The 26155-nt window shown below is 46.2% G+C and overlaps 1 protein-coding gene across 4 annotated transcripts in view; it reads left to right on the forward strand.

Moving 5' to 3' along the window:
- Window positions 1-26155, forward strand: part of pard3bb (par-3 family cell polarity regulator beta b) — a 222297-nt gene that overhangs the window by 120616 nt on the left and 75526 nt on the right. For 2 of the 4 annotated variants that reach the window (XM_063497300.1, XM_063497301.1), the window contains exons 17-19: window positions 277-321; window positions 13508-13723; window positions 15638-15866. In XM_063497300.1, coding sequence (XP_063353370.1) covers window positions 277-321; window positions 13508-13723; window positions 15638-15866 — 490 coding nt within the window. The remainder of the gene's footprint in view (window positions 1-276; window positions 322-13507; window positions 13724-15637; window positions 15867-26155) is intronic. The other 2 variants (XM_063497302.1, XM_063497303.1) reach the window with 1 other exon arrangement.

Raw genomic sequence — 26155 nt, forward strand, 5'->3', positions numbered from 1 at the left:
ACAAATGAAGTGAGAGCGAAGGGAGGAAGGGAAATGACTTAGCAGTAGCCGTGAAGCTGACCCAACATCACAGGAAGCAGAGCGGCTGTCCCGCCGTCGTGTAAAATGAGACAGAAAACATAATATTGGTTTAAAGAGCGACGGTGAGAGCAAAGAGCCGCAAAGTCAGAAAGTAGAAGTACAATAAAAACAAGCATTTTGGCGAGACAGGCAGGAGGACCAAGGAACGCGGCGTGGCACATGTTTGTATGTTAACATCAGTTTCTTGTGTTTCAGTGGCAGATGAGAACAATGTTGGATCACTGGCTGGAAGCAATGCAGGTGAGCCAAACACTCCTATATGATCGGTGTCGCACACACATGCAACAGATTTCAGAAAACAGCAAATTATTCACAATAAATAAGAAACTGCAGTGCACACAGCAAATATATACATGCTGGACACGCTGAAGGTTTTTCTGGAGACAAATGGAAACAAAATTTGCAAACGAAACAAGAAAGAAGAGCAAGGCCTCACCTCACAGACGAGACTGCTCCTGAGGATAGGAGAGAAGGATATAAGGGAGGACGCAGTCGTCTAATAGGAAAGCTGAAGTGCGGGCGGGCAGAGATGGACGATGCTTCAAAAGCTTTCACCACAGCGGCCGACGAGCGCGTGTTTTTAAAAGTTTTCATCGAAACTTTTCTCTTTCTCTTCGCCTTGAAGTCTCCAGCATTACGTTTGCGGCCTCTTCAGCATTAAGAGCACTCGTCATTGCACTCTGGTGTGAGTCTGCCTTTATCCTCGTCCCTCAGTCCAGCACTTCTCCCACTTCATACGTGCTGGTACACACTTTTATTTGTTACCTCCATAACAATTCTGAAGATGATATAAGCATGAAAGACAAGTTATGGAAACAGAGATTTAACAGTAATTTTATTAGATTTGGACCATAATGAGATAAAGATGCCCTGTCTCTTCCTCTTTCCATCATTCCGGTAAAAAGATGAGGAAAACACATTTTTCCCTTCAGTTTCTTGTCTTTGGTTTGGAGCTGAGCGAATGCCGGGATCCAGAAAATGTGAGTAAGGCAGACGAGGAAAGAGGACGCGATGAGGACTGAACTTGGTAAAAATGCAAAGGTGTGGACAAAAGTCCCAAACAAAGCTCTGTCAGATTGATATTTTTGTCAGCTTAAATCAACAGTGTTGATGATTATGAACTGTTACCAGGAGGGAAGACTCGACTGTTAATAATAGTGTTTATATTCTGGTACTCGCTGACTACAACTGACAGATTGTAATTCAGGATTAAACTGTGGCCAGATTTACTTGTTTGAGCTCGGTCAGTTGGTCTCCCTCACTCTGCTGCACTGCCGGCTGCAGGAGAACAATAATAATAATAATAATAATAATGATAATGCATGCTCTGTCCGGTAACTCAGAGATGTTTTCTTTACTGGACTCCTGGATATCTGACATGTCGTATACCTCACCTCATGGTTTCAGGCCTGCTGAATGTCCAGTAAAGAAACTTGGACACTTTATCTGTTTTCCCCCCACGGTTGGTTTCCAGATTATTTTCCTAAGGCCCGTTTACACATTCCCCGTACCTGTTGCCTGTCAGCGTGTCTCCTGGTTTATAAGGCCGCACAGCCCAGAGAGCTGTTAAAGAGAGTGTGTGCCTGGCAAGCGCAACAGCCCACTTTCCTCTTCTTTAATCCATTTTTTATAACTGAAATGCTTCCAGCAGCCCCACGATAGGCTGTCAGGACAGCTGCACGGACTTTGGAGGAGGGAGAGCGTGGGGTGGGATGGGGTGGGGTCCTGGGAAATGAGCAGTTTAAAGACAATGACTTCTGGGAATGTTGTTTACACTTCCACCAATGGTCTTTCCCTCTACAAAGCCAAAGAAATCTCCGGACAACGACATCACACGTTCACCCACATACACGCGTGAAAGCTGTCACCATCATGGTAATAGTATGGTAATGGAAAGTCTCCATCATCCTGTGGAAAATGTGAACTTCATGTTATATTATAGTTCTGCTGAATTTGAGAGGCAAAGCGATGGAAATAGGCGACCATATTACAGACTGTGTGTGTGCGTGTGCATGTGTGGAAACTTTCCCTTTAAAAGTGAGTGCGTGCACGTCTTTGTGGCTAAATGAAAATCCCACGTGTGGAGGCTGCAGATGAGCAAACGGTCTTCAGTAAAATTTTCAGAAATTCTTGCGATGAATAAACACAGAAAAGCCCCGCTTTCACATTCTGACAAATCGTGTCGGGGTTTGTGGTCAGACGTGTTTGACGTCTTTGTGGTGGCATTGAGAAATAGGAGCTCCGTCATTCTGGTAATAAATCAAACGAGCTGTGGAAGAGGAAACGCCGACAGAAGAGATGCTCCCAAGTAAATTCCATGAAGATTACTTGAGTCATTATTGGGTGTACACGATATGGCTGCACTTGCATGATCAGAACACATTAGCACGTATGGTTCAGTAGTGCAGACTCATCCTTTAACTGCTGTGAGAAGGACGATGGAGTCAAACACACGCGCACCAAAACTGCTGACAGGACGTAAGCGGTTGCAGCTGTGCTCCTTTCGCTGTGCCGAGCCTCGGGTGATGAAGGCGGCCTCGAGCTGCCCGTGTGTTTGTGAGCCTGCGCGCAACAGTGCACGAGAGCTGTTTTCATGTGAAAGTCAATTGTGGGGAATAAACAAGCTCCGGAATCGAGAACATTTCCATCCATGCGCACAAGCGCCCTCAGTTGTTTCTTGAATATGCGCGAGTCCTTAATGCAGATGCTTCCTTAAGAAGTGGGAAAGAAAAGGTCTCGTGTGTTTATACTCACTCGTGTGAGTTTTCTTTTCCCTGCAGCAAACATGTCTTAAACTGCCAAATTTCTTGTATGCCTTTGTTGCAGTTTTATGTCTTTGTATTGCCGAGTTTTGCTTCCTCCACCCACCAGCAGCCCTCGCTCACTCACTTTCTTGCCAACGCCATTCAGGCTTAGAGGCTGGCAAACAGGCAGAGGAGCTTAGGACGGACAGCATCTCTCTGAAAGTGTGTGTGTGTGTGTCGAGGGGGCCAGTGCGATGCTGAGGGACCCCGGTGCAGTCCATTGTCTGAATCGCTCCCTGGTGAAACTTTGACTTTGACAGCAGTCGCACGCTGACAACACTTTGCCAATTTGCATCTTCAGAGAGCCACATCTCTCTGGATCCCCTTCTGTCTCCTTTGTCTCTTCCTTCCTCTCTTCCTTCCTTTGTTTCCCAGTCTCTCTGGCTCTCCCAGACTTTGCTTTGGATTTAACCTGAAAGCCACCTTGTTAGGCTGATGTGGATTGATGGATTAATTTGTCGCAGGGAGAGCAGCTCAATTTGTGTCTTGTGTCAGCGTGGCTGCGTGCACGTGTGCAGATCCTACTCGATGCCGCCTCGCATTAGCTCCTACCGGCTGTTATTAGAAGTAGTGACTGCTTTTCCATCATTCTGTGTTTTAACTGTCTTTGTGTGTCCCGTTTGCTGTGCGCCCGCATACCTAATGACCTTTGACCCCTCCCCGTCTCCCTCAGTAAGCCAATAAAGGTAAGCAGTAATCGGGAGATGGTCAGAGCTGTCGCTTCTCGCTGGTTTGGCCATTCGTCCTTTTCAGGCTTTACAGGATGATAGCTGACGTGTGCTGCCCTGATGTTGTATGATGCATGAGATACTGCACGACGAGGTGGAGGCCAATGTTTAAGATTTCCATCTTTTAGCAAACTGAAGCGAGAATCTATATGAGCCTCCACAGCTCGTGCATTAATGAGTGAAAAATAGATTCTCTTCTCTAAACACCTCGTGCACATGGATCTCAGATGAAGGAGTCATTATCCTGCAGAAACGACACATTAGCTCTTGTTGGCAGCGAGGCCGGCGACCATCTGGTTTTTGGGGTGGCGCTCGTGGAAGTCCTCCATGCTACATATTTGCATTATCATTTCTTTCGGTCAATTTTTATACCGTCGCCTTTCAGTCCAGCTGCATCTGCATTGAGCTCTGTGGGAATCTGAAAATAAATACTGAGACATGAGATTGACGATGATGTCACGTGTTTGTATGGCTTATGATGCCCGTTCAATTATTACGGGCCCTGTGGGATCGGAAAACCTCATTTCGTCGGCCAGGATCTGTGAACTGCTCTGCACACATATAATAAACAGGAAACGGTTGCTTACACAAACCGGACTGTTTCACAGCACACACACACACACACACACACGCTCTTAGAGATGCTTCATGTAGCCTGCACACCTCACCCTTTAGATCACCGTGTCACTTTATTTTAAGGAGGAATTTTTAATTAAGTGTGTATGTCTTCTCTAACGCCGCATGCCTGGGCCGGGTGGTATTTGTGCTGTGATGTAATGCTTTTCTTCCCCCGATGGGACAGTGGGAGAAGCTGGATATTGTCTTTTTCCATGGAAAAGTGGAGCACAGAAATGGAGCTGCATTTCCTTATTAGAGCGTCCAAAGAGTGCTTGGGTTCATCAGAAGTTGGGGCTGTTGTTGGGTCTGCTGGCTTTGTTGCCGCTGCCTGCTGCTAAGCTGCTCCTTAGTGTAATTTTGACTTTGAAAGTAGCCCACTGCCTTCCTGCCAACAAAATAGCCTCGGGATAGCTTGGCATTCTCTGTCTGTGTGCTCTGTTTTTAATTTTTTATTTATATATTTTTTGTTTTTTCTTCTCTCTCTCTCTCCCGTTGTCACTTCCATCCTTCCTCTTTCATTCCCAGGCCTGCTGTCTTTGTTTCTTTCTTCTTTTCTCCTCTCTGTTTTTCTCTGCCAACCCCCACCTTCCTCCTCCTCCTCTGCCTCCAACCATTTTGATATTCTTGTCTTACTTGTGATCCCCCCCACACACCCCCCTCGCTCTCTCTCACTCTCTAAAAGCAGCTTAATTCTATCATCTTACAGTTGGACAGCAGTAATTACATTTATGACACAAATCCTGCTACTCAAAGCAAAAAATGTTTGTGAGAGCTTGTGTGTGTGTTAGCTATATATCTTTATAAGTGATTGTGTGTGTGTGTGTGTGTGTGTGTATTCCCTGATTACCCAGCCAAACACCACAAAGCTATTTATAAAACTTCAGCTCATCCAACTACCGAGTGTTTTGCAAACAGTTTTTGGACTCAGAGGTCAGTCTGTGTTCTCGGTTTTATTAGCTTCCTTGTTCCTGTTTTGCTTTTTGAATTTGAGCAAATAACACACGCTTTATTATATATATGCAGTTAAGTCCATACGTATTAGGATAGCAACATCATTTTTGTAGTCTTGTCTCTGTGCGTCCATTAAACTGTCCAGTCCTTTCAGGATGTTTTCTCATTGTTTCATTGTTTAAACACAGACGTGATCTGGAGCTGATCTGTTTGCTGGAACTTTCAGCATGAGGTCCAAAGAGGTGTTGATGCAAATGAGCGAGGCTGTCATCAACCTGAAAAACCACAATGAAAAAGTGGAAAAATCAACAATCTGCTACATTCTTAAAGGCACTGAACGCACCGTCCAACTCAGCATCACCATCAACTTTAATTGATCTCAATTCAATTCAGTTTTATTTATACAGCACCAAATCACAACAACAGTCGCCTCAAGGCACTTTATATTGTAAGGTAGACCCTACAATAATACATATAGAGAAAAACCCAACAATCATATGACCCCCTATGAGCAGGCTCAGGGAGGGGCGGGGCCATCTGCTGCGACCGGTTGGGGTGAGAGAAGGAAGACAGGATAAAGACATGCTGTGGAAGAGAGACAGAGATTAATAACAGATATGATTCAATGCAGAGAGGTCTATTAACACATAGTGAGTGAGAAGGTGACTGGAAAGGAAAAACTCAATGCATCATGGGAATCCCCCGGCAGCCTACGTCTATTGCAGCATAACTAAGGGAGGATTCAGGGTCACCTGGTCCAGCCCTAACTATATGCTTTAGCAAAAAGGAAAGTTTGAAGCCTAATCTTAAAAGTAGAGATAGTGTCTGTCTCCTGAATCCAAACTGGAAGCTGGTTCCACAGAAGAGGGGCCTGAAAACTGAAGGCTCTGCCTCCCATTCTACTTTTAAATACTCTAAGAACAACAAGTAAGCCTGCAGTGTGAGAGCGAAGTGCTCTAATAGGGTGATATTGTCACGGTCTGCCACTCAGACCGTGGGGACGAGGGAAGTAGGACCCAAAACGCGGGACTCTTCGATGCCACAGTGCACTTTATTTACAGTGAACAGACAGGTAAGTCCAACAATAAACTCAAAGGTGCAATATTCCAAAGGTGCTCGTCTCCTGCTCCCAGTGCGTCCCGTGCTGTAGCTCCCTTAGTGCGTGTGCTCCCCAACTCGCTTCTCCGCTCGGCTATCCTGGAGGAAGAAGGAGAGTCCACAATTAGCCACACGCTGGCCGACTAGCAAACACACACTGCTCGCACGGACTATACCAGTTCTGAGTAATAATCCCACGTCGACTGTCGCCGCGAGTCCAGGTTAAATACCTCTCTCCAGCCGGGAGGGATGATTACCAACAGCTGGTCAGGTAATCAGCTGCAGGAGGGCCGGTAACAGTGAAGAGGGACCCCCAATGACGACAGTCGCCAGGACACGCCTCTCCCACGGCGTGCACTTCTGTAAACAGCCCAAGGACCGGGGAGAGAGAGAGGGAGAAGCAAACCCACACGCAAACACACACTACACATTCAACTGTGGACCGAACAGTAGACGACACAGCCCCTAAATAATAATAATAATAATAATAATAATAATAATAATAATAATAACAACAACAACAACAGTCCATAACTGCTCACGGACCCCCGAGTCCTCCAGAGCCGGGTCCGTGACAGTACCCCCCCTCTAAGGGTCGGCCCCCGACGACCCAAAACAAAAAGCAAAAAACAGGAAAACCACCCCAGGGCGGGCGGCGGGGGGCCAGGACGGAGGGCCCCAAAACCCCTCCAAACCACACCACTAAACAACAAAAACGAAAAACACAGTTCATCAGGCCACCCTCCTGCCCTAATGGCAGCAAACATAGTTCTGGTGGCCGAACGAGTGGGCGGCACAACAGGTGAGACCCGCTAAGGGTAGGCAGAGGCCGAAAACTGTTCAGGAGGCCTACCTCTAGTCCATTGGAGGGAACGCTGGGTCTCCGGCGGACGGCCATGGGTCCGGCAGCAGCAACAAAACGGTTCAGGGGGCCTGCCCCTGATCCAGTGGCGGCGGCGCTGCTGCTCCGGTGGCCTGCCACGGTGGTGCAGCTCCAGTGAGTGACAGAGTAGAATGGCCCATGATCCCCGATGAGCTGAACGTGGACGGCGTGGAGGGCGCGCAGAACGTGGACGGCGTGGAGGGCGCGCTGAACGTGGACGGCGTGGAGGGCGCGCTGAACGTGGACGGCGCGCTGAACGTGGACGGCGTGGAGGGCGCGCTGAACGTGGACGGCGTGGAGGGCGCGCTGAACGTGAACCCCGCACACTGACCCCCCGCGTAGGCTGATCGGATTCCTCCCGCCCGCCGACCTCTGATGGCTGTGCGCGTTCCTCCGGCCTGCCGAGCCCCTCTCTCGATGGCGGGCACTCCTCTTGCTCGCCAAGCTCCTGCTCCGGCTCCTGCTGCAGCTCCGGCCCCTGCAGCTCCAGCTCAGGCGGTGCGCGCTTCTCCGGCCCGCCGGGCCCCTCTCTTGACGGTAGCCGCTCCTCCTGCTCGCCGAATTCCAGCTCCGGCTCACAGAGCTCCTCCTCAGGTGGTGCGGGCTCCCTCCACTCGCCGAGCTCCTCCGGCTCGCCGAGCTCCTCCGCCGGCTCGGCGAGCTCGGCGAGCTCCTCTGCCGGCTCGCTGCGCTCCACAGCTGGCGAGGCGGGCTCCCCCCGCTCGCTGAGCTCCTCCTCCGGCTGCGACGCGGGCTCCCCCCGCTCGCTGAGCTCCTCCTCCGGCTGCGACGCGGGCTCCCCCCGCTCGCTGAGCTCCTCCTCCGGCTGCGACGCGGGCTCCCCCCGCTCGCTGAGCTCCTCCTCCGGCTGCGACGCGGGCTCCCCCCGCTCGCTGAGCTCCTCCTCCGGCTGCGACGCGGGCTCCCCCCGCTCGCTGAGCTCCTCCTCCGGCTGCGACGCGGGCTCCCCCCGCTCGCTGAGCTCCTCCTCCGGCTGCGACGCGGGCTCCCCCCGCTCGCTGAGCTCCTCCTCCGGCTGCGGAGCGGCTATAGATGGTTGATCCGGAGGTGAAGATGGTGATGCAGTAGCTGCAGGTGGCGAAGATGATGGTCGAGCGGGTGATGTGGATGCTGAAACAGATGACAACTGAGTGACTAGCTGGGCGGCAGACTGAGTAGAAGGTGATAGGGCTAACATGAAGGGCTGAGAGGAAGACAATGTTACCGCTGCCTCTGCAACGTCCAGGGGGCCAGAGCCGACTGAGGCTTCCAGTTCGGCCTCTGGGGAAGCCCTGGGGAGAATCCCAGCCTCCCGATTGCCTGTAGTGGCAGAACCATGTTCTAGCACCGGGTCCGTTAACAAATCAGCAGCCACAAAAACAGTTTCAGGATGCATATTAGCACAGTGCAGTAACTCAGAATTAACAGCTTCAGTCCCTTTAGCCGCCACCCCAGCGCCTTCAGAGTTCACCGTTTTAGAGCTAACTGGCTCAGAAACGAAGGCTCCGTGTCCAGCACCCGAAAAACAATCAGCACTACTCCTTACATTACTAAATGACCCAGGAATAGCTTCCGGCCCACCTCCACTTTCTGGCAATGCAGACCTTCTAAGCTTATTCCCCATTGCGATCCCGGTTTTATTATTAACTGATTGGGCACTGTCCCTAGGTTTAAACGAAGCCCTCTCTGTTTTCATAACAGCAACATCTTTACCAACCACAGAGTCCATTTCACTCACTGCGGCTCCTTGTGCGGCTAGTCCTGCGGCTAGCCCTGAGTCAGCTGGTTCTTCCGAAACAACCGGAGTGAGGTGAGCTTCGGTTTGATGAAGATGACGCCGACGCCGTCTCTTTCGTGATGGCGGGGCCGCGTCAAAGGAAACTGTCCCCTCCTGCTCGTGAGAGACTGGATTAAGTAAGGTGATAGAGTCTGGTTGACTCACTGTGGTTACCAGCGCTGCCGATCCTTTGTCTGCCGACACAGAGGACATTGAAGGAATGAGAGGAGATGGAGTAGGGCACCGTCTTCCTTGCAGTGGAGGGTCCAATAGGTGAGCAGCAAGCGGCGGTGGAAAAACTCTCCGCCTATGAAGAAAAAACCAAGCAGCAAGGGCTGCCAGGGAGGCAGCCGCATCCTCCTTGCCCGGACAGCCCAAACCAAACAGTTCGAAGCTGGAGCTTGCCCGCAGCTCAGTTACAATGTGAATGAGTTTGTCAATATCCAGAAAGCTCGTAGAGAAGGTAGTGGAGGAAAGATAATTATCAAAAAACACTACCTGTATGTGTCTCATGTGGGGATCCACAGCCTGGGTTACGCTCTGGCAGTAACCCCACAGCTGTGTGAGCGATCCCTCCTCCATGGCAACTCTTGAGTCTGCTGGGTCCATGGTGGTAGTTGGGATTATTCTGTCACGGTCTGCCACTCAGACCGTGGGGACGAGGGAAGTAGGACCCAAAACGCGGGACTCTTCGATGCCACAGTGCACTTTATTTACAGTGAACAGACAGGTAAGTCCAACAATAAACTCAAAGGTGCAATATTCCAAAGGTGCTCGTCTCCTGCTCCCAGTGCGTCCCGTGCTGTAGCTCCCTTAGTGCGTGTGCTCCCCAACTCGCTTCTCCGCTCGGCTATCCTGGAGGAAGAAGGAGAGTCCACAATTAGCCACACGCTGGCCGACTAGCAAACACACACTGCTCGCACGGACTATACCAGTTCTGAGTAATAATCCCACGTCGACTGTCGCCGCGAGTCCAGGTTAAATACCTCTCTCCAGCCGGGAGGGATGATTACCAACAGCTGGTCAGGTAATCAGCTGCAGGAGGGCCGGTAACAGTGAAGAGGGACCCCCAATGACGACAGTCGCCAGGACACGCCTCTCCCACGGCGTGCACTTCTGTAAACAGCCCAAGGACCGGGGAGAGAGAGAGGGAGAAGCAAACCCACACGCAAACACACACTACACATTCAACTGTGGACCGAACAGTAGACGACACAGCCCCTAAATAATAATAATAATAATAATAATAATAATAATAATAATAATAATAATAATAATAACAACAACAATAATAATAACAACAGTCCATAACTGCTCACGGACCCCCGAGTCCTCCAGAGCCGGGTCCGTGACAGATATGGTACTACAAGGTCATTAAGATAAGATGGGGCCTGATTATTTAAGACCTTGTATGTGAGGAGCAGGATCTTGAATTCTGGATTTAACAGGAAGCCAATGAAGGGAAGCAAATACAGGAGAAATCTGCTCTCTCTTTCTAGTCCCTGTCAGGACTCTTGCTGCAGCATTTTGGATTAACTGAAGGCTTTTCAGAGAGTTTTTAGGACTTCCTGATAATAATGAATTACAGTCGTCCAGCCTAGAAGTAATAAATGCATGAACTAGTTTTTCAGCGTCACTCTGAGACAGGATATTTCTAACTTTAGAGATGTTGCACAAATGGAAGAAAGCAGTCTTACATATTAGTTTAATATGTGCGTTGAAGGACATGTCCTGGTTTCAGTGCGTAATGACAGAATTATTTCCATGGTTAAGAAAAACAGCTTCACATCGTTTAAATCAAGTCAGAAACAGTCTTGAGGAGGCGGGCGTATTATTGTCAAGATTCAGATCGACATTACGACATCGACATCTAAAACAATCTTTGGAGAGATGAGCTTGTTACAGAGGGATGGGAAAAGACGGAGAAAGAAACAGCTCGTGATCCGAAGCCGATTATCTGTCAAACATGGTGGAGGCAGTGTTACGGCCGCGGTCACGCGTGGCTGCCAGACGAACCAGGTCACCGGTGTTTATCGATGATGTCACTACTGAAGTGTACAGGGCTCTGCTCAGACACAATCGGACAGTGGAAATACAAACATTATGTTTCTTATTTCTTTAAGTGTGCTTTATTAGAAATTCACTTAAATAAAAGTGACAGATTATCAGCTAAAGTATGAGGGGCAGGTCGGATCTCACTGAGCTGAAGGACTATAACATCTAGTCCTTTTACTGCATCTACTTAAAGTTATCAGGTGAAAGTGGTGTATGGGGGGTTTCTTTTATCACGCAGCAGCTCTACAACTGAAAACTTGTATTTAAAATAATTTTGTTTATTTGTTTTTCCTTGTTTAAAGGCAGAGTACTCGTAGCTTCAGCCCGTTAGCCGCAGCACACGGTCCTGTTGAGCTTCTGGAAGTCATAAACTATGTAATCATACTGTCAAAACAAATATAGATGCTTCTGTCGCAGTGTTACCGTTACACAGCTAACACCCTGTCATACCCCGTGGCATATATGAAAATGCAAATCAAGAAAAATGAGTCACCCGATGTAAATAAGATTTGGGAGTTCAGCAGGGACTAAAGAGCTGAGACGGTAAATCATGTGCTAAATGCTAACAGCACATAAAACTTTTCATTGTTTCGGTGTCGTAACAAAAGGTTGTTGGACCACAGCTGGAAGGGAACTGGTCTGTCTGCAAAGTAGACACTGACTGGGTTATCTTTGCTTTTCTTAAACTGGTTCTAGTGGGTTTTTTTTGTGGGTTTGGCTTTGATGTTCGTAAGGAAAAGCATGTTTTGCTGATGGCTCACGTAAACCTGGTCTTTCTTACTAAAGAAGTAACCCTGAAAGAATTTAATTGGAGTTTCAGTCTCAGTTTTATGACTTTTAATGAAACATTATTGTTGAATTGTTTCATCAGTTCAGCTGTTCGGCTATCGCTCCTGGGTTGATCCAGTATGAAATAATCACATGGCGCTGTGATGATTCAGTGTGCCTCTGAATGTCATGTGGGCAGTGTTTATGGATGCGAGTCTGACATGTTGTGGCCTTTGCCCGTCTCCTCTCTGAGCGGACCACTTACATTATGCATGTGCACACATTCATTGTGAGTTATTACTCGTTGTGTGTTTGTGTGCGTTTGGTTAATGGTTGTTTGAATAGATGTGGAAGTCGCCTCCTCAGTCCTCGGTCATCTCCTGTGCAGTGAAAGCACGCGCGTGTGCACGCACACACAAACAGCAGCAGTGCGTATAGGGAATCATTAGCTAAAGTGATGCAAGTTTAGCTATCATGAATCACAGTGGCATCATATCGACAGGCCACGGCCAGCAAGGAATCCGAAGTGTGTGTGTGTGTGTGCATGTAAGGATTACCAGTATTTTGAGCTGGCAGCTAGCCCAGCCTTCCTCCCTTCTTCCTCATTTTTCTCTGTCCTCCTCTCTGCCACCGGGGTTTCCCATGATGATATCCTCCGGAGGAAACTTAATTTGCTCCCTCCCAGTCATCTTTCCTCCTTCCCATCTTGTGTCTTCTCTGTTTTAGGTGGCACAGAGTGACACTTGCATTACCTATTCTCCCTCTTTTCTTTAATAAACAGCAATCCTCTCAAGTGGTGGAGACATCACAGTGGGGCCCGAGGCTGAACCCGTCCGGATGCTTTTAACTTGGGTTTGTGCAGCACATAGCAGCAGTTGCTAGGTAGCCTGCAAAATGCCAAGAGTGCAAGCTTTGCTGTTTTTACAAATGTAGACTTTGTGTGCTTGAAACGTGAGGCTCTAACACACATCTGATGTCTCTCTCCCTCCCATGAATACTTGTCTTCTCATCCATCGTTCTCCTCTTCATCATGCTTCCTGCTAGATCCCTCCCTCCCTCAGTAATATCTCTCACAGCATACTCGTGATGATGGATGGAGATCTCGGAACGGTGAAGCAGACTTCCCATCCATCACAGACTCAACAACAGGATAGTTAACTGCATCGCTTTTTTTATTGGCACTTCTCTCTGGAGTTCAGCCGCAGCCTGGCGGGTCTGGCTTCTGGTCCTCGTGTCTCCTTCAGGGTTTTAATCTTATCACAGAAAGGTGCAGCAGGGATAAAGCTTTTTCTCGATCACCACACCTGGGCAAAGGTGTCTCTTTGTGCAGGTCGGGTCTTCTGTGGCACTGAAACCAGGAGCAGAGCGACAGTATCTACATCGCGGATGTGCAGTGAAATTCTTCAGATTTGGCACCAAAGTTTAAAGATGATCTAGTCAGAATTTGCCGATCAAAACTTAACATGTTTTTGGTCAGAAATTAAGATGTTTATTATCAGAAATTCTTCAAAGATGCTTTCTGACCCTTTTAACTTAATGCAGTAAAGTAAAGGAAGATGTGATACTTCAAACTAATCTAAGCTGGCTACCTTGAAACTGGGGTTTCATATTCAAAACCACTGTGTGCTGCCAGCTTTAGCTTTCTGTGCTGTCAGTCTCACCTACAATGATCAAATGCAACCTGACTGACTGTCAGGAGGAGACAACTGCAACATGCTAATATTAGTTCCTTTTCCCCCCACAGCATCATCAAGCCCCGTGGAGCTCGGCCCCACTCTGGGCCTGAAGAAGTCCAGTTCCCTGGAGAGCCTCCAGACGGCCATGTCGGAGGTCAACAGAAAGAACGAACTCCTCCCGTTCCACCGCCCTCGCCCAAATATGGTGAGGGGAAGAGGCTGCAACGAGAGCTTCAGAGCAGCTATCGATAAATCCTACGACGGGCCGGCTGAAGATGATGACGGTAAGCGGGAGAGAGAGACGTGTGTCTGCGATACGCTGACGATGCATTGTCATTCATTTGTCTACACATCACATGTTACTGCTTTAGAATGACAGATTTGTATCTGCAGCTCGGTCTGATTGGTGATATTTATCTTCACCAGCTTCACGTGGAGTTTTCTAACGCAGTGATTGATGCCCACTCGACTTACCGCCGTGCGCTAGGTGTTCCCCAATTACATTTTCTCAAGTAAAGTGTGACAGGGGCTTTGCAACAAGCACCTTATGCCTCCAAATATCAGCACATATTCCATTCCCAGCTGTGTTATTAGCAGCCGTCTTATCAGTCACCACCAGAGTAATGAGTCGGCTTGTTTCAGATCACTACACTCACACAGGATAGGACTAATAGGGCATTTCAACACACACACACACACGCCGCAGCCACATCTGTCACTATCCTTCTAAATATTCAACACTTTCAGAGCTGCAGTTAATCGACAGAGAGCACTGAATCTGTCTTTCGTTCCTCTCCTGTGTGCTTCTCTTTGTCTGTTGTCGTCACTTTTTGCTTGGGTTTAAATCATTTCAGCGTCACATGTAAATGCTTATCGAGCGCTGCCTGTCAGAGGTGAGTTTGCACTCTTTAGCCCTGGACCTGCGTTTGTTAGAAAGGCAAACACTGGTAATATTTTGACAGTCTAAATGAAGCAGTTAATGTGCAGCAGATGCATTGTGTGGGGTCCTGAGCTGAGTCCAGCTAATACCACAGGAGAACAGCGTGTCACAGTTTCTAATCTATTCACTTGTGATGAGTCAGTACCTTTGAGGCCGTACTTCAGCTGGGATGGATTACTCTGAATACTTTTTCTTATTTCTGTTTAAATTGGATCATTTCTTTATTTCTTTGGCGCAGAAAAGATGAAAAAATCCCGACTTTATGCTGACATGTGACGAGTCTCTGGCATCGACGTGCTTTGAAGCAAATATTCTGATTGTTGCTTCAACCTGTTGTTGTGATATTTGCACATTTTCTGAAACACTAAAATTCTGTGAACAAGCCTCACAGGAAAAATAAAAACCCACATATGTGCACAATTATCACAGCAACAAAAAATCTTTAGTGAGATCACGTCTGCTGCCATTGTGGAGCATGATGCTGTGGGTCTGCAGCAACACAAACACAAACGCACACTTCCATCCTCCCGGAAGACGGTCTTTGTAATTAATGCTGAAGTGAATACCCAAATAAAATTAAGCCCCATTTGAAGTAATAAATTTAGTTTGGTTAGCTTATGAAATCTGACAAGGAGTCTATAATTTCTGCGTGTTTGTGTGTTTGTGTTGCGTCTCAGACCTCCAGTCTGTCGAAGAAGCAATGAGGCGTCACGGTTTACTCTGTGCAGAGCAAATCAACTCTCTGTAAAGCTGATAAGTGCGCTGTGGAGAAAAATGTAAACTCTATCTGACACTTTGCACGAGTCGTTTTTATTTGTGCACATTGTTGCTTAATGCGTTTGTTTTTTTTGGCCTTGACCCTCTTTGTGACGTGCTGTGTGAGCAGCAGGCTCAAGATCTTTTTATGTTTCTTAACCTTGTAGGTGAACGTGCAAGAAAACGACCGTGCAAACAGTTAAGCAGTCACTTGTAGCACGTTTGTACTCACACAGCGTCATCGGCTAAAGGTGGAAAAGTCACCAGCATCACTGACTGACTGGTCGGGTCACACCCCCAGAATAGTGCATTGTTTTTTTGTGTAGTTTATTATCAATAAACAACATTTCACAGACATAACCTGCAGTCATCGTACTTAAAGCTGCTGTTGGTGGTCTCTCCTGCACAGCAATCCTTCAGGTCAGGTTGATGATTCAGATGTTTATGTTTTATTGCATTAAAATCATCCTCCTTATATCGTTCTCCTCTTTTTCCCCTCCAGATGATGGTACCGAGCCCAGTTCAGGTCGGGACACGCCTGCGAGTAGTTCCTCTCGGCAGGGAGTTGGTGACCAGGCCGAAGAAAAAGGCAAAAAAGAGAAGAAAAAGAAGGCAAAAACAAAGAAGAAAGAAAAGAGCAAGGTGAAGGGAAAAGAGAAAGAGAAGAAGAAGACAGAGGAGCCCGAGGAGACGGAAAAGAAGAGCAAGAAAATCGGCTTCGGCCTGCTGAGGTGAGGATTTTAAAACGAGTGCTAACATTAGCTTCACTTTATTGTGTCTTTGTAATAAAATACAAACTTTGAGCAGAGACGCACCACAGCAGACTAAAGATTCAGGTTAAACAGACGTTATAAAAGCCAGAAACCCGGCTGACCACACGGCTGTCCCCATGGCCGACCACACGGCTGTCCCCACGGCCGACCACACGGCTGACCACACGGCACATATCAAAGCTTTGAAATCATTTCTCGCAGAGCGGTGATTTCCAAAACGAACATCAAAACGTTTATTAGACGAACAGATTTGTTTTAACGTGTCGCCGGCTTCAGTTTCACATTATACACACCATCCAGACTTCAGTGGAAACGTGGTGGAACTGGTCTGACAGCCTGCTCCGCTTTGCTGAGCCTCACTGAATAAAGTTTAGTGTGTTTGCTGAGACGAGAGTGAAATTTGCGTCTTTCTCATTTGCACTTTTAGATATCAGCGCTTTTTACTGTTTGCTGATCACTATTTAGTCACCGATAAGCAGTCCTGAACTTTTCTGCTGCTGCTGGATGTTCTCTGTCCTCTCAGAGCCCACGAACCAGCAGCTGCACAGGATCAGGTCACCTTTTGTATCAATGCAAGGAGCAGAGTTCACTAGCCCATCATCTTTTCTTTGTTTATTGTCAGAAAAACTGATGTGCATCATCAAATATGTGCACATCCCACCTGCGTTCGTACCGTGTCGGACAAAACATGAACACTGAGCTCTTTTTTGTCCCTTCGTGAATCGCTGTCACGTGCTGGGCACAAAGACCGCTCTGAGACTGGCGCCCACATTTTCCTTAAGAGGTCTGAAATTTTCACTCAGAACGATTTTGTATGATTAAGACTGCACCTCTCAGCGTGACTATAACATACGTAGCATGAATGAGGCAAAGTGTTTCAATGAACAATTTACTATACTTTCCACCTTAACTGCTGCCTACTATCAGTGTTTTTCCCCACCGTGGTTCTGAAGTGGGATTTCACATGACTATTACACAGATACAGATCTTCAGATAAACAGCAGCGTGCAATTTGATCTGCAAAATAGAGCCGCAGCCTTTCAAAATACACTCACAAAAGCAGTCTGTGTGAACTGGGACACAGAAAAGCACTTCCAGATTTCAAAGTCCCATTTTATCACAATGATTGCATCTCCAAATTGCATGTTATTTAAAGTGTAATATTAGGCAGTTGGACTAATATGTACTGATTTTGTGTAATCGAATAGGTTTAATTCTTTTTCTTTGAAAGTCGCCACCTTTCCCCGATCTCCCTTCAGCCGGCTTTGTTTCTCTCATTCCTGCATCATTTAATCATTAGGAAATAAACCTTTATGATGCGGAGATAGAGCCTGTTTTATTGTGTTCAAATTCTATCTTTGTTATCCAGTGGACTGTGTAAATGGCTAATCTAAGCCTGTTAATAAGTATGTCAGATGTTTTTTATTCTTCGCTAAGTGTGACCGAGTGTGAGGATGACTAACGGAGCGCTGTGCATTGTGTGGTTTACCTTTACAGGAGCTACCTGTCTGCCTCCTCCTGTGTTTGTCCTTAGTTCAGCTGAGATGTGCGTACGAACAAAGTTCCTGATAACTGAGCAGAGATGAACGGCTCTGAGTTTGATGAAAAGTTGACCTTAATCAGCTTTGCGCGTTTTATTGTCAGCTGTGTTTGTCAGTAGTAAAACTGAAGGTCTGTGATTCACTCTGTGCATTTCTCTGTTCTCTGGAGGGACTTTGTTGTTGAGTTTTCAGACTTTTCAAATTAAATATTGCGATATTTGAGGATTGTGAATAAAACTGCAGTCCAAGATCAGATAACAGGAAGTGTGTGTGCACAGAAAGTGAGAAAATGGGTCCTTTTCTTTGTGTGTGTGAACTGATCTTCATCACAGCCTGAACTCGTCTTCAGGAATAGTTCTCCGGGCTTCCTGAAGGACGTTCAAAGCTTTTCTTTGGGCGTTTCTGCCGCTCATTCAGTTTCCTGTCGAGATGATGGCTGTGGGAAGGCCGATCCGTGACGGTTTTTGTTGTTTGTGTGTTGTTTACTGCACTGGCAGCGTGTTTGGAATCACTGTCATGCTGAAAAACGAAGCTGTTTCCAATCACATGCTTTCCAGATGCAAGAATCTAAATCTGATGGTACTTAAAAAAAAATGCTTTCCAGCATTTGTTTGCAGAAATAAATCAATGCTGCTTCCTGTAAGCTGCAGCATTTTTATATACTGTCACAAATATAATTACTGCAAATGTCTTTGAAATATGTGATCGAAATATTAGTTTTGATGCTATCTTGCCCACTCTTAATGGGAACAAACAATCTGTTTTTGCAACAGGCTGCTAGTAACAAAGTGGCCAACGATCCAGTTTAAGACTGGTTCTCTGTTATGTGCAGAAGCAACACTGGTTTCTCCCTCAAGGTGCCTTTTCATGCTTGAATGATTCACAGATCAGTGTTAAGTGGCTTAACAAAGAAACACCCCACAAAACCATTCCTCCGAAAATGCTCAGGTAGAACGACTGAAACCGATGAAAGCAAAGTAAACTCTGAAAGACCCTCAGAAAGTCTGGAAACTGTAGACCTACTAACAAAGAAAACTAGAGTGAAGTGTACCTCGTTAGAAGCAAACGTAAAGAAATGAGGAGAGGATCAAGACTTTTGCACAGCACTGCAAGTTTATGGAAGCCAGGTGAATCTTCGGACTTGAGATGAATGATGTCATTTAAATTAATGCTGTCAGCGTTAATCTCGTTAAAATGACGTTAACGCCATAACCGCATTAACGGAGCAAATCTCCGTTAGCAAGTTAGCGCGGATCGCCCCCTGCGTGGGGCTGCACGGCGTCAACATGTCAGCGCGATTAGCTCATTAACGCGTTAGCGCCGTGCAGCCCCACGCACGGGGCGATCCGCGCTAACTTGCTAACGGAGATTTGCTCCGTTAATGCGGTTATGGCGTTAACGTCATTTTAACGAGATTAACGCTGACAGCATTAATTTAAACATGTTATCAAAATAACTGCTGATGTCATTCATGACGAAACGTTTGATCTTCATCACTTTTGTCTGAAATCAGCAGTTAAGGTCCAACAACAACATTCATGTACTAGTATTTAATACTTCTTATAAAATACACACTACAAACAGCTGAGTAACTATCAGTCATAAATCATGTTTATATAAACGATGACAGAATGTACCTCCTTCTCTTTCTAAATTGTCTTTTGTTGCTGGTTTTTGTGGCGCACACCTCCATCACACATCACAGACTGAAGGATGTGGTTTTTCCGCCTCCGTCGCTCCATCACGTTTGTCTTTGTTTTAAGTGCCTCAGAGTTCAGCGAAGGTTACAGCGATACCTTCTGCGTGTGTTCATCCACCTCTCTTCCTCTTGTCTGCCACTCTGTTTGATTACGGTTTGGACAGCCTACGCCGCGCACCCGAGAACATCTCCAGTTTAATCTAAGCGAGCCTCCTCTCCGTCCATCCTTTCATCTAACCACCGGCTCTCCCATCACATCTCGCCACGAGTGCTTTAAAACCATATAATACACCCGAGGATATTTTTAGACCTTTCCCCTACACCTCATCGCTCATCACTGTAAGAGGGTCTTGATTAGAGCCCAGTGATAATCTCAACCTTTCTCTCCTTCTCCTCTTCCTTGCCATCTTTCTGCAGCGACCACCCCCACCCCCTCTCTCCATTCCCACCCCGCTAATCTTTGCATCATTCCAATTTTTCCCTCTCCGTCTGCTCCCTCCAGCTCCCGCTCTCTATCTGCATTTGATTGCATGTAATGGTGGTAGACTGAGAAGGCAAATTGGTGCTATTCAGTACAGTTCAATCTGGGGCGAGCTGCTGATTTGTCATATTCATCTAAGGGCACCTCTGATTGGCCTAATGGTCTGGAGGAGAGGCAGTATGGGATACTCTGCCTTACTGCAGCTCTCTGGTTGTACAGTAGTAAATGTGCATGTTTGTTATAGACGGTTCGCACGTTTGAAACTCGAATTCAACCGCTGCGTTACCTCGCTGATCGTGCACCGCCTCTGAAGACGCTTACTTTACTGGATTTTGTGATTTGAATTGTTAAGTTGGATGAAGGGAGGGTTCAGCGTTGCAAGTACCTGCAGTAACGTAATTACTGTATGTCTCATTCTCATTAACCTCGGCGACAACGTCCAACTCTAAATGTTTGTTTCAAATGCCCTTTAAAGTGGACAGCTGGCTCCGTCATCTGAACCGTTGCCACTTGCCAATCAGATATGCCAGTCATCTGCATGTGTGTGTGTGTGTGCGTGCACTGTGGTAACCAGCCCACCGTCATGAATATTCATGTGCTGATAAAACACGATTGGTCACACAGTCAGATGGTTGTCATATAGTTGGCACATGGTTACTGTGACTCTTCCAGAGAGTGTGTGTGGATGCATTTCTTTTTCTGTAAAGTTGTGCGTCTTTTGTCTTTCTTGCTCAGACTGTTTAGCGTCATGTTATTGTGCTTTATGTGTACAGAGATATAGTGTGTACACGCAGCCATAACTCTGTGCTCTGCACATAATTTACACTGGTGGAGAGTACGGTTGTTGAGCTGGTCCGTCGTCTGTGTGTGTGCGACCGGCTGTGAAAGAGGAAGGGAGAGAGACAGTCTGTACAAATGAAAATATGGCGATCTATCAGGTGTGACTGGGAGAGGACGAGGTCTACCAGAACAAAATGTAAGCGGGCGCTGCTGCTGTCACTGCATCATATTCATGTGGTTATTGATGCGTGTGTGTGTGTGTGTGCACGCTGTTCATTTTCAAATTTAAACTATGTTTATTAAAATATCTGATATCTAATGGGTCTGCCTATATGAAGCACCACGTGTGTGTGTGGATGTGTTTGCTGACTATCATTTATAATGATTGAAAAGGTTTCACATGAATGCCACATGTATACTTAAAGAGCTTTGAGCCTTTAGCCCATTTTTTTACCTCTCACTGATACCAGTAATTAGACTTCCCCCATATTGTCCCATTTTTTCCTCGTGGCTCCTCTCCCGCTCTCTGCGCTTTTTCCAGCTGGTCATAATGCTGCATCTCTGTTAGACTTAAAGTGCTCCATCGCTGGGACTATTAGCCCATCTCAACGGTGGGGCCCATTAGGGCTGACTAGCTCCATTGTGGGCTGTGTAATGGTTGAGCTTCATGCTAGGCCTATTAGCCCGAGTCTGTGCATACTGTATGCCTGTGTGCTTTTGAATGTGTGTGTGTGGTGCTTAGATGAAAAGGTTGATGGCAGAAAATGGACTTACTTTGATGCTGCAGTCCCCATCATTTGCTGGAGATTTTCTGATTGGTGGAGCTCTGCTGTGTTTGAATTAAGCTGCCTGTAAGAGTTGCTGCTGTACAGTTGCAGCACTTAAATAGGCTGTGAAGAAATGACATGTTGGCAGTTTGATGGAGGCCGTATTTCACTCCCGATCTTAGCACAGGTCCAACAAATGTCATTTATAAATGTATATTATCTTCACACTCAGGTTGCTTGAGTCAGACCAGCTTCTTTCTCAGTTAACCCTCAGCCATAGCGACCGGGAAACTGGTCTGGGATTATCTTGCAACTGTTTGCTTTGCAACCAGTTTGCAAATGGCTCCTAGAGTTTGCTGGCAGTTTCTGCAAAATCTGATGCCAAGTTCAATTCATGCAGACCTAAAAACCAGTCAGTAACCCCTGGTAACCAGTGGTTGCCAGGGAAAATTGTGTATTCCCCAGCTTTTTAGTGACTGGTTGCCGGGGGTTACAGATGGTTGAAATTGAACCACCTCATGATTGCTTTGGTTGCTGCAGTTGTCCTTAGACAACTTTTCATTTCATTCAATTCCACATTTAGACTCAGTTGCAACTTTTATTTTGCATTAAACTCGAATGCATGCATCTTAGATTTTTGCATTTTGGCTTGCAGCTTGCACAGGGGCATTGAGAACAGTCTTAGTGGCCGCAGGAGGTTTTAATTTGCTTCCAACTGTACATGAAGATAGACACGTGCAGTAGAAATGAGATTTCAAGGCACTCGAAAATTTTGCGCATGGAAGACGACTCCAAATTCCCCAAGCAGGGGAAAAAACAGGCTTCTGACCAGACGCTGAATTTCATTGTTTCATGATTAGAGAGCACATGCTTGAAGCAGGGGAAGGACTCTGCCAATCAAACGTCTTGACAGGAAGTCATTGGGGTGTCACTGACTGATGTCATGCCTGTCAGTCATCAGAGCGTGTATGTGTATGTGCGTACGTGCACGTTATTGTATCACACTTGTCAATCACCCATTCCCTCATGGATCTATTTTCCAATGATAGGAAAGGAGGGCGTGTCCTAGGAGTGGTAGAGGGAGGGAGTGAGAGAAGAGCAGGAGAAAGGAAAGAATAGATGAAGTGAGAGTCACAGATGTTTTGCCAGATTTTTCTCGGTTGTCAGTGGGTTTATCGGGAAGCGCAGGTGTGTAACAGCCATCTGAAGACTCGGCACTCCACATCTGTGTGCATGTTAATGTGTGTGGATTGTACATTGTTACGAGTGTTTTTGCTGAGTAACATCTGTCTGCTGGATGTAAAGTCAACATAATGGCTGGTACTGTTTGCTTCCTTCACTAAAACCTGAATGTTGTAACAACTGAGTTCAATCATGAAAAAACTAATTAACCAAATTTTTTTGGAAAGCAGAGTTTAATTTCACTACCCACACCCCGATCACTGCCAGACCTGCTGAATGAAGAAATCACAAGTGACTAAAAGATCTCTAAAAGCAGCCGCAATCTAAAGAAACAGCTGTGACACAAAGTCACTGACATCTGTCGGTCTGAAAGGGTTACAGAGACATTTCTAAGGCTTTGTGACTCCAATGAAACACGGTGAGAGCCGTTATCCACACGTGAAGGAAATCTGGAACCACGGTGAACCTTCTCAGCAGCAACCGGCCCACCAAAATGACTCTGAGAGCACTTCAGCTACTCATCCAGGAGCTCACATGCGAACCAACAACAACATCTAAAGAAGTGCAGGCCTCATTTGGCTCAGTTAAGGTCAGAGTTCATGATTCAACAATAAGAAAGTCCAAGGAGAGAACCACTGCTGAGAACCACTGTTTCACATCTGCCAAAAAACATCTGGATGATTTCCAAGACTGAGGAGATAAAGGCTGAACTTTGCGGAAGGTTTGAGTCCTGTTACGTATGACGGAAAACTAACTGAACATCATAGCAACGGTCAAACATGGTGGTGGTGGCGCGATAGTCTGGGGCTGCTTTGCTGTAACTGGTGAAACTGGTCTGGACTGTAACAGCAAGCCAAAAGTCTTCCACATGCTATCTTTTCTCTGTCGGTGATTCTGTGTTTACAGTCAGGAAGTCTTCACTGGTCTGTTCTGTTTAAACAGAAAAATCTAACTAACACACCAGATTTGTGTGAAGAGCTCACACGGAGAAGCAGAAGTTGAAAATCCATGTCTAACATAAACACGCCTATCACTTATATAGAGTAGCCACCACCTGTCTTCAACAAATTAAACTAAAAGTAAGACCGAAATGACACAGCAGTCAAGCGCGAACAGTCTTTCTCGCCATCTGCCGTGATGACATGTACCGTAAAGTTTCTGAAACATCGACGGTGTTGCCACAGTGTTTTACTGTCTGTGTACTCTACCCACTGTGGGCGTCTCTCTTTCATGAAGCTTGGGATTAAAGCGAGACACGGCCGTTTACTGTAATAAGCAGACTGTAAGTACGCACATATTCCCAAAGATGCAGGTCCCGTCTTGGTCGGACTTTTAGGTTAAGTGTTTGATTTCTTTTCCCTACACAGATGGGAGCTTTAGGAAAACCGGCTGTAGAGCAAACTTTCTCACATGTAAATGAGGAGCCATACACTTTCCATACAGACTGAGGTGTTACTTCCTGAATATTCATGAGTTATGTTCTGCTCCCACTAATGACACAACAAGAGGTGATGTATTCGTCCTAACTGGCTGTTAATCAGCTGCTAATCTTACTCTGATATTTCTTGTGAAACAATGCTTCTCAGGCGATATCATCGGAACTTGTACATTTTAAAATCTCATCAGGCTGTGTGTGTGTGTGTGTGTCTGTTTGATTTTACATTTTAAATCCTTTCCACTTTTAGGTGGTTTCAATTCATCAAATAGAAAAATGATCCAAATGTGTTTTTAAGTGTCAAATAAATGAAGCGCATAAAGAAAAAAAACTGGAAAAGTGAAGTCTCACCTGTGAGACCTTTCTACTTCTGTGCACAGTGATTACATGCAGGCAGTGGTTTGTGATTTAACTGATTATCTTCGTTGGACAAAAGACGTTTAACAAAGGAGAAGATGAAAGGAGAGACGTCGACGGGTTGTTGAACGAAAGATTGAACGAAACAAAAATGAAACAAGTTTTATTTTTACCCATTGTTCAACAAAGCGGCATTTAGAGGGACAGAATCAAAGCGTGCCTGTGTGTCTCCAGTTTATTTATGTGTTAGTTAACTTTTCTTACCGCGTGTGCGCGTGCACGACGAATACACTCAGCAGGAGTGTTGATTCGGAAACCCTACGTGCTCAGGCGGAAGGTAGTGGCAGGACTTTACTGTGTTTTATTTTTATTTCCTAAGAATGAATCTTTGTTCGACTGTGTGTTCCAGGATGGGAGAGTGGGCTTAATTAAGCTGTGTGTGTCCGTTTTCTTTGAATCTCTTTCTTCTTCTTCAGCTGTTCTTTCATTTTGCTGCAAAGCGTATGTAAATCGTCTATAGCTGGATGTGGTTACTTGTCTATTTTCAGTCAGAGAAGATAAGAAAAAATGGGCAAATGAAGGATAAGTGACAAATTAAGGATTGTTGTGTGCGGCGTCAAAACTACGCCTGCCAACAGAAAACCGCATTAACATGGTGCTGATATATAAAAGAATCCATGGCATCGTGATTTCACACGGAAACGTGCATTTCAGATGCACATCTTCTTTTCTATATCATCACCACCTCCAAGAAGATGATAATTTGTGGTCATAAAGACTCTCCATGGTCAGCTGCACCACCGCGGAGTGATACTGCTGGGCCCAAAGCGTGCCAAGGAAGCACTCCATGCACCATTATGCCATGGTGTAGGGAACACCACCAGGATTCGTGGCGCTGTTGCCAATTTCTGACTCTACCATCTGTGTCCTTAAGCAGAAATTGATAATTCAACAGACCAGGCAACATATTTCCAGTCTTCAGCGGTCCAATTTTTAGCTGTCCACTGTAGCCGCACATTTGTGTTCTTGAGATTGGTTTTCCAAGTTTGTAAAGCCTTTCTGTCAGCTTCAACCAGTTTAGGGCATTCCCGTCTGACTTCCCCCATCACCAACACGTTCTGCCTTCTGAACTCCGACCTTTTAGATGTTGGTTTATTTATTTTCCAGCAGCGTTCTGAGTAAACTTTGGAAACTGTTCTGGAGACAATTGAAAGCTGATCCATTCGATCTGAGGAGGCTTGGACGAGGTTGTGAACACGCCGTTCGGACCTGTGTAACCAGCGTTATTTATAATGAGTTTCTATTAAAGTAGTTCAAGTCAAGTCAAATGGCCAACCATGTGCAGTGGTACAGTACGCAGTGAAACGAGACAACATTCCTCCAAGACCACGTTGCTACGTATGACACAAGACAATCAACACAGGACTGCATAAAGTGCAAATGTGCAAAAACTGCAAAAAAACAACGACCGTGTAACACCAGACGGTGCAGACACATCAGTGCAATAGACAAATGCAACAATGACAGTGGGTCGTGCAAAAGACTGAGCATTGTGCAGAAAGTAAGTTGGTGTATGAAGGTGTGTGTGTGCTTCAAATTAGCAAGACATGGCGATAATCTTGGTGCTAAATGTGTTCTTTCATTTTCGGAGAAGGGTTCTGTTGTTAGATATATGTTGTGTTCACTTTACCATCTATTCTTTCTGTTAGTATGAGAAGCCGACACTGGACAGGACGCAGGGGTGAGGAGAAGCATCGAAGAGAGGAGAGAGATTAGTTTAAGAGAGAAGTGCTTGATAGCAAAGGGAAGGAGCAAAACGTCAAAGGAGAGGCTGAGGTGTGAAAGCAAGGTACGCTACGGATGAAACGAAAGAGAAATAAGGTTAATGGGAGGAAAGCGTGCGCTGAGGAGACGGGTCAGAAGGAGTAGACATAAAAGAGCTGTGAGGAAGGGTACGAGAAGGAGTTGAAGGAAAGGGTAAGCCTCTATAGGCAGCGGTAATTAG

Source organism: Pelmatolapia mariae, linkage group LG16_19 (assembly GCF_036321145.2).
Source record: "Pelmatolapia mariae isolate MD_Pm_ZW linkage group LG16_19, Pm_UMD_F_2, whole genome shotgun sequence".
Lineage (NCBI taxonomy): Eukaryota > Metazoa > Chordata > Actinopteri > Cichliformes > Cichlidae > Pelmatolapia > Pelmatolapia mariae.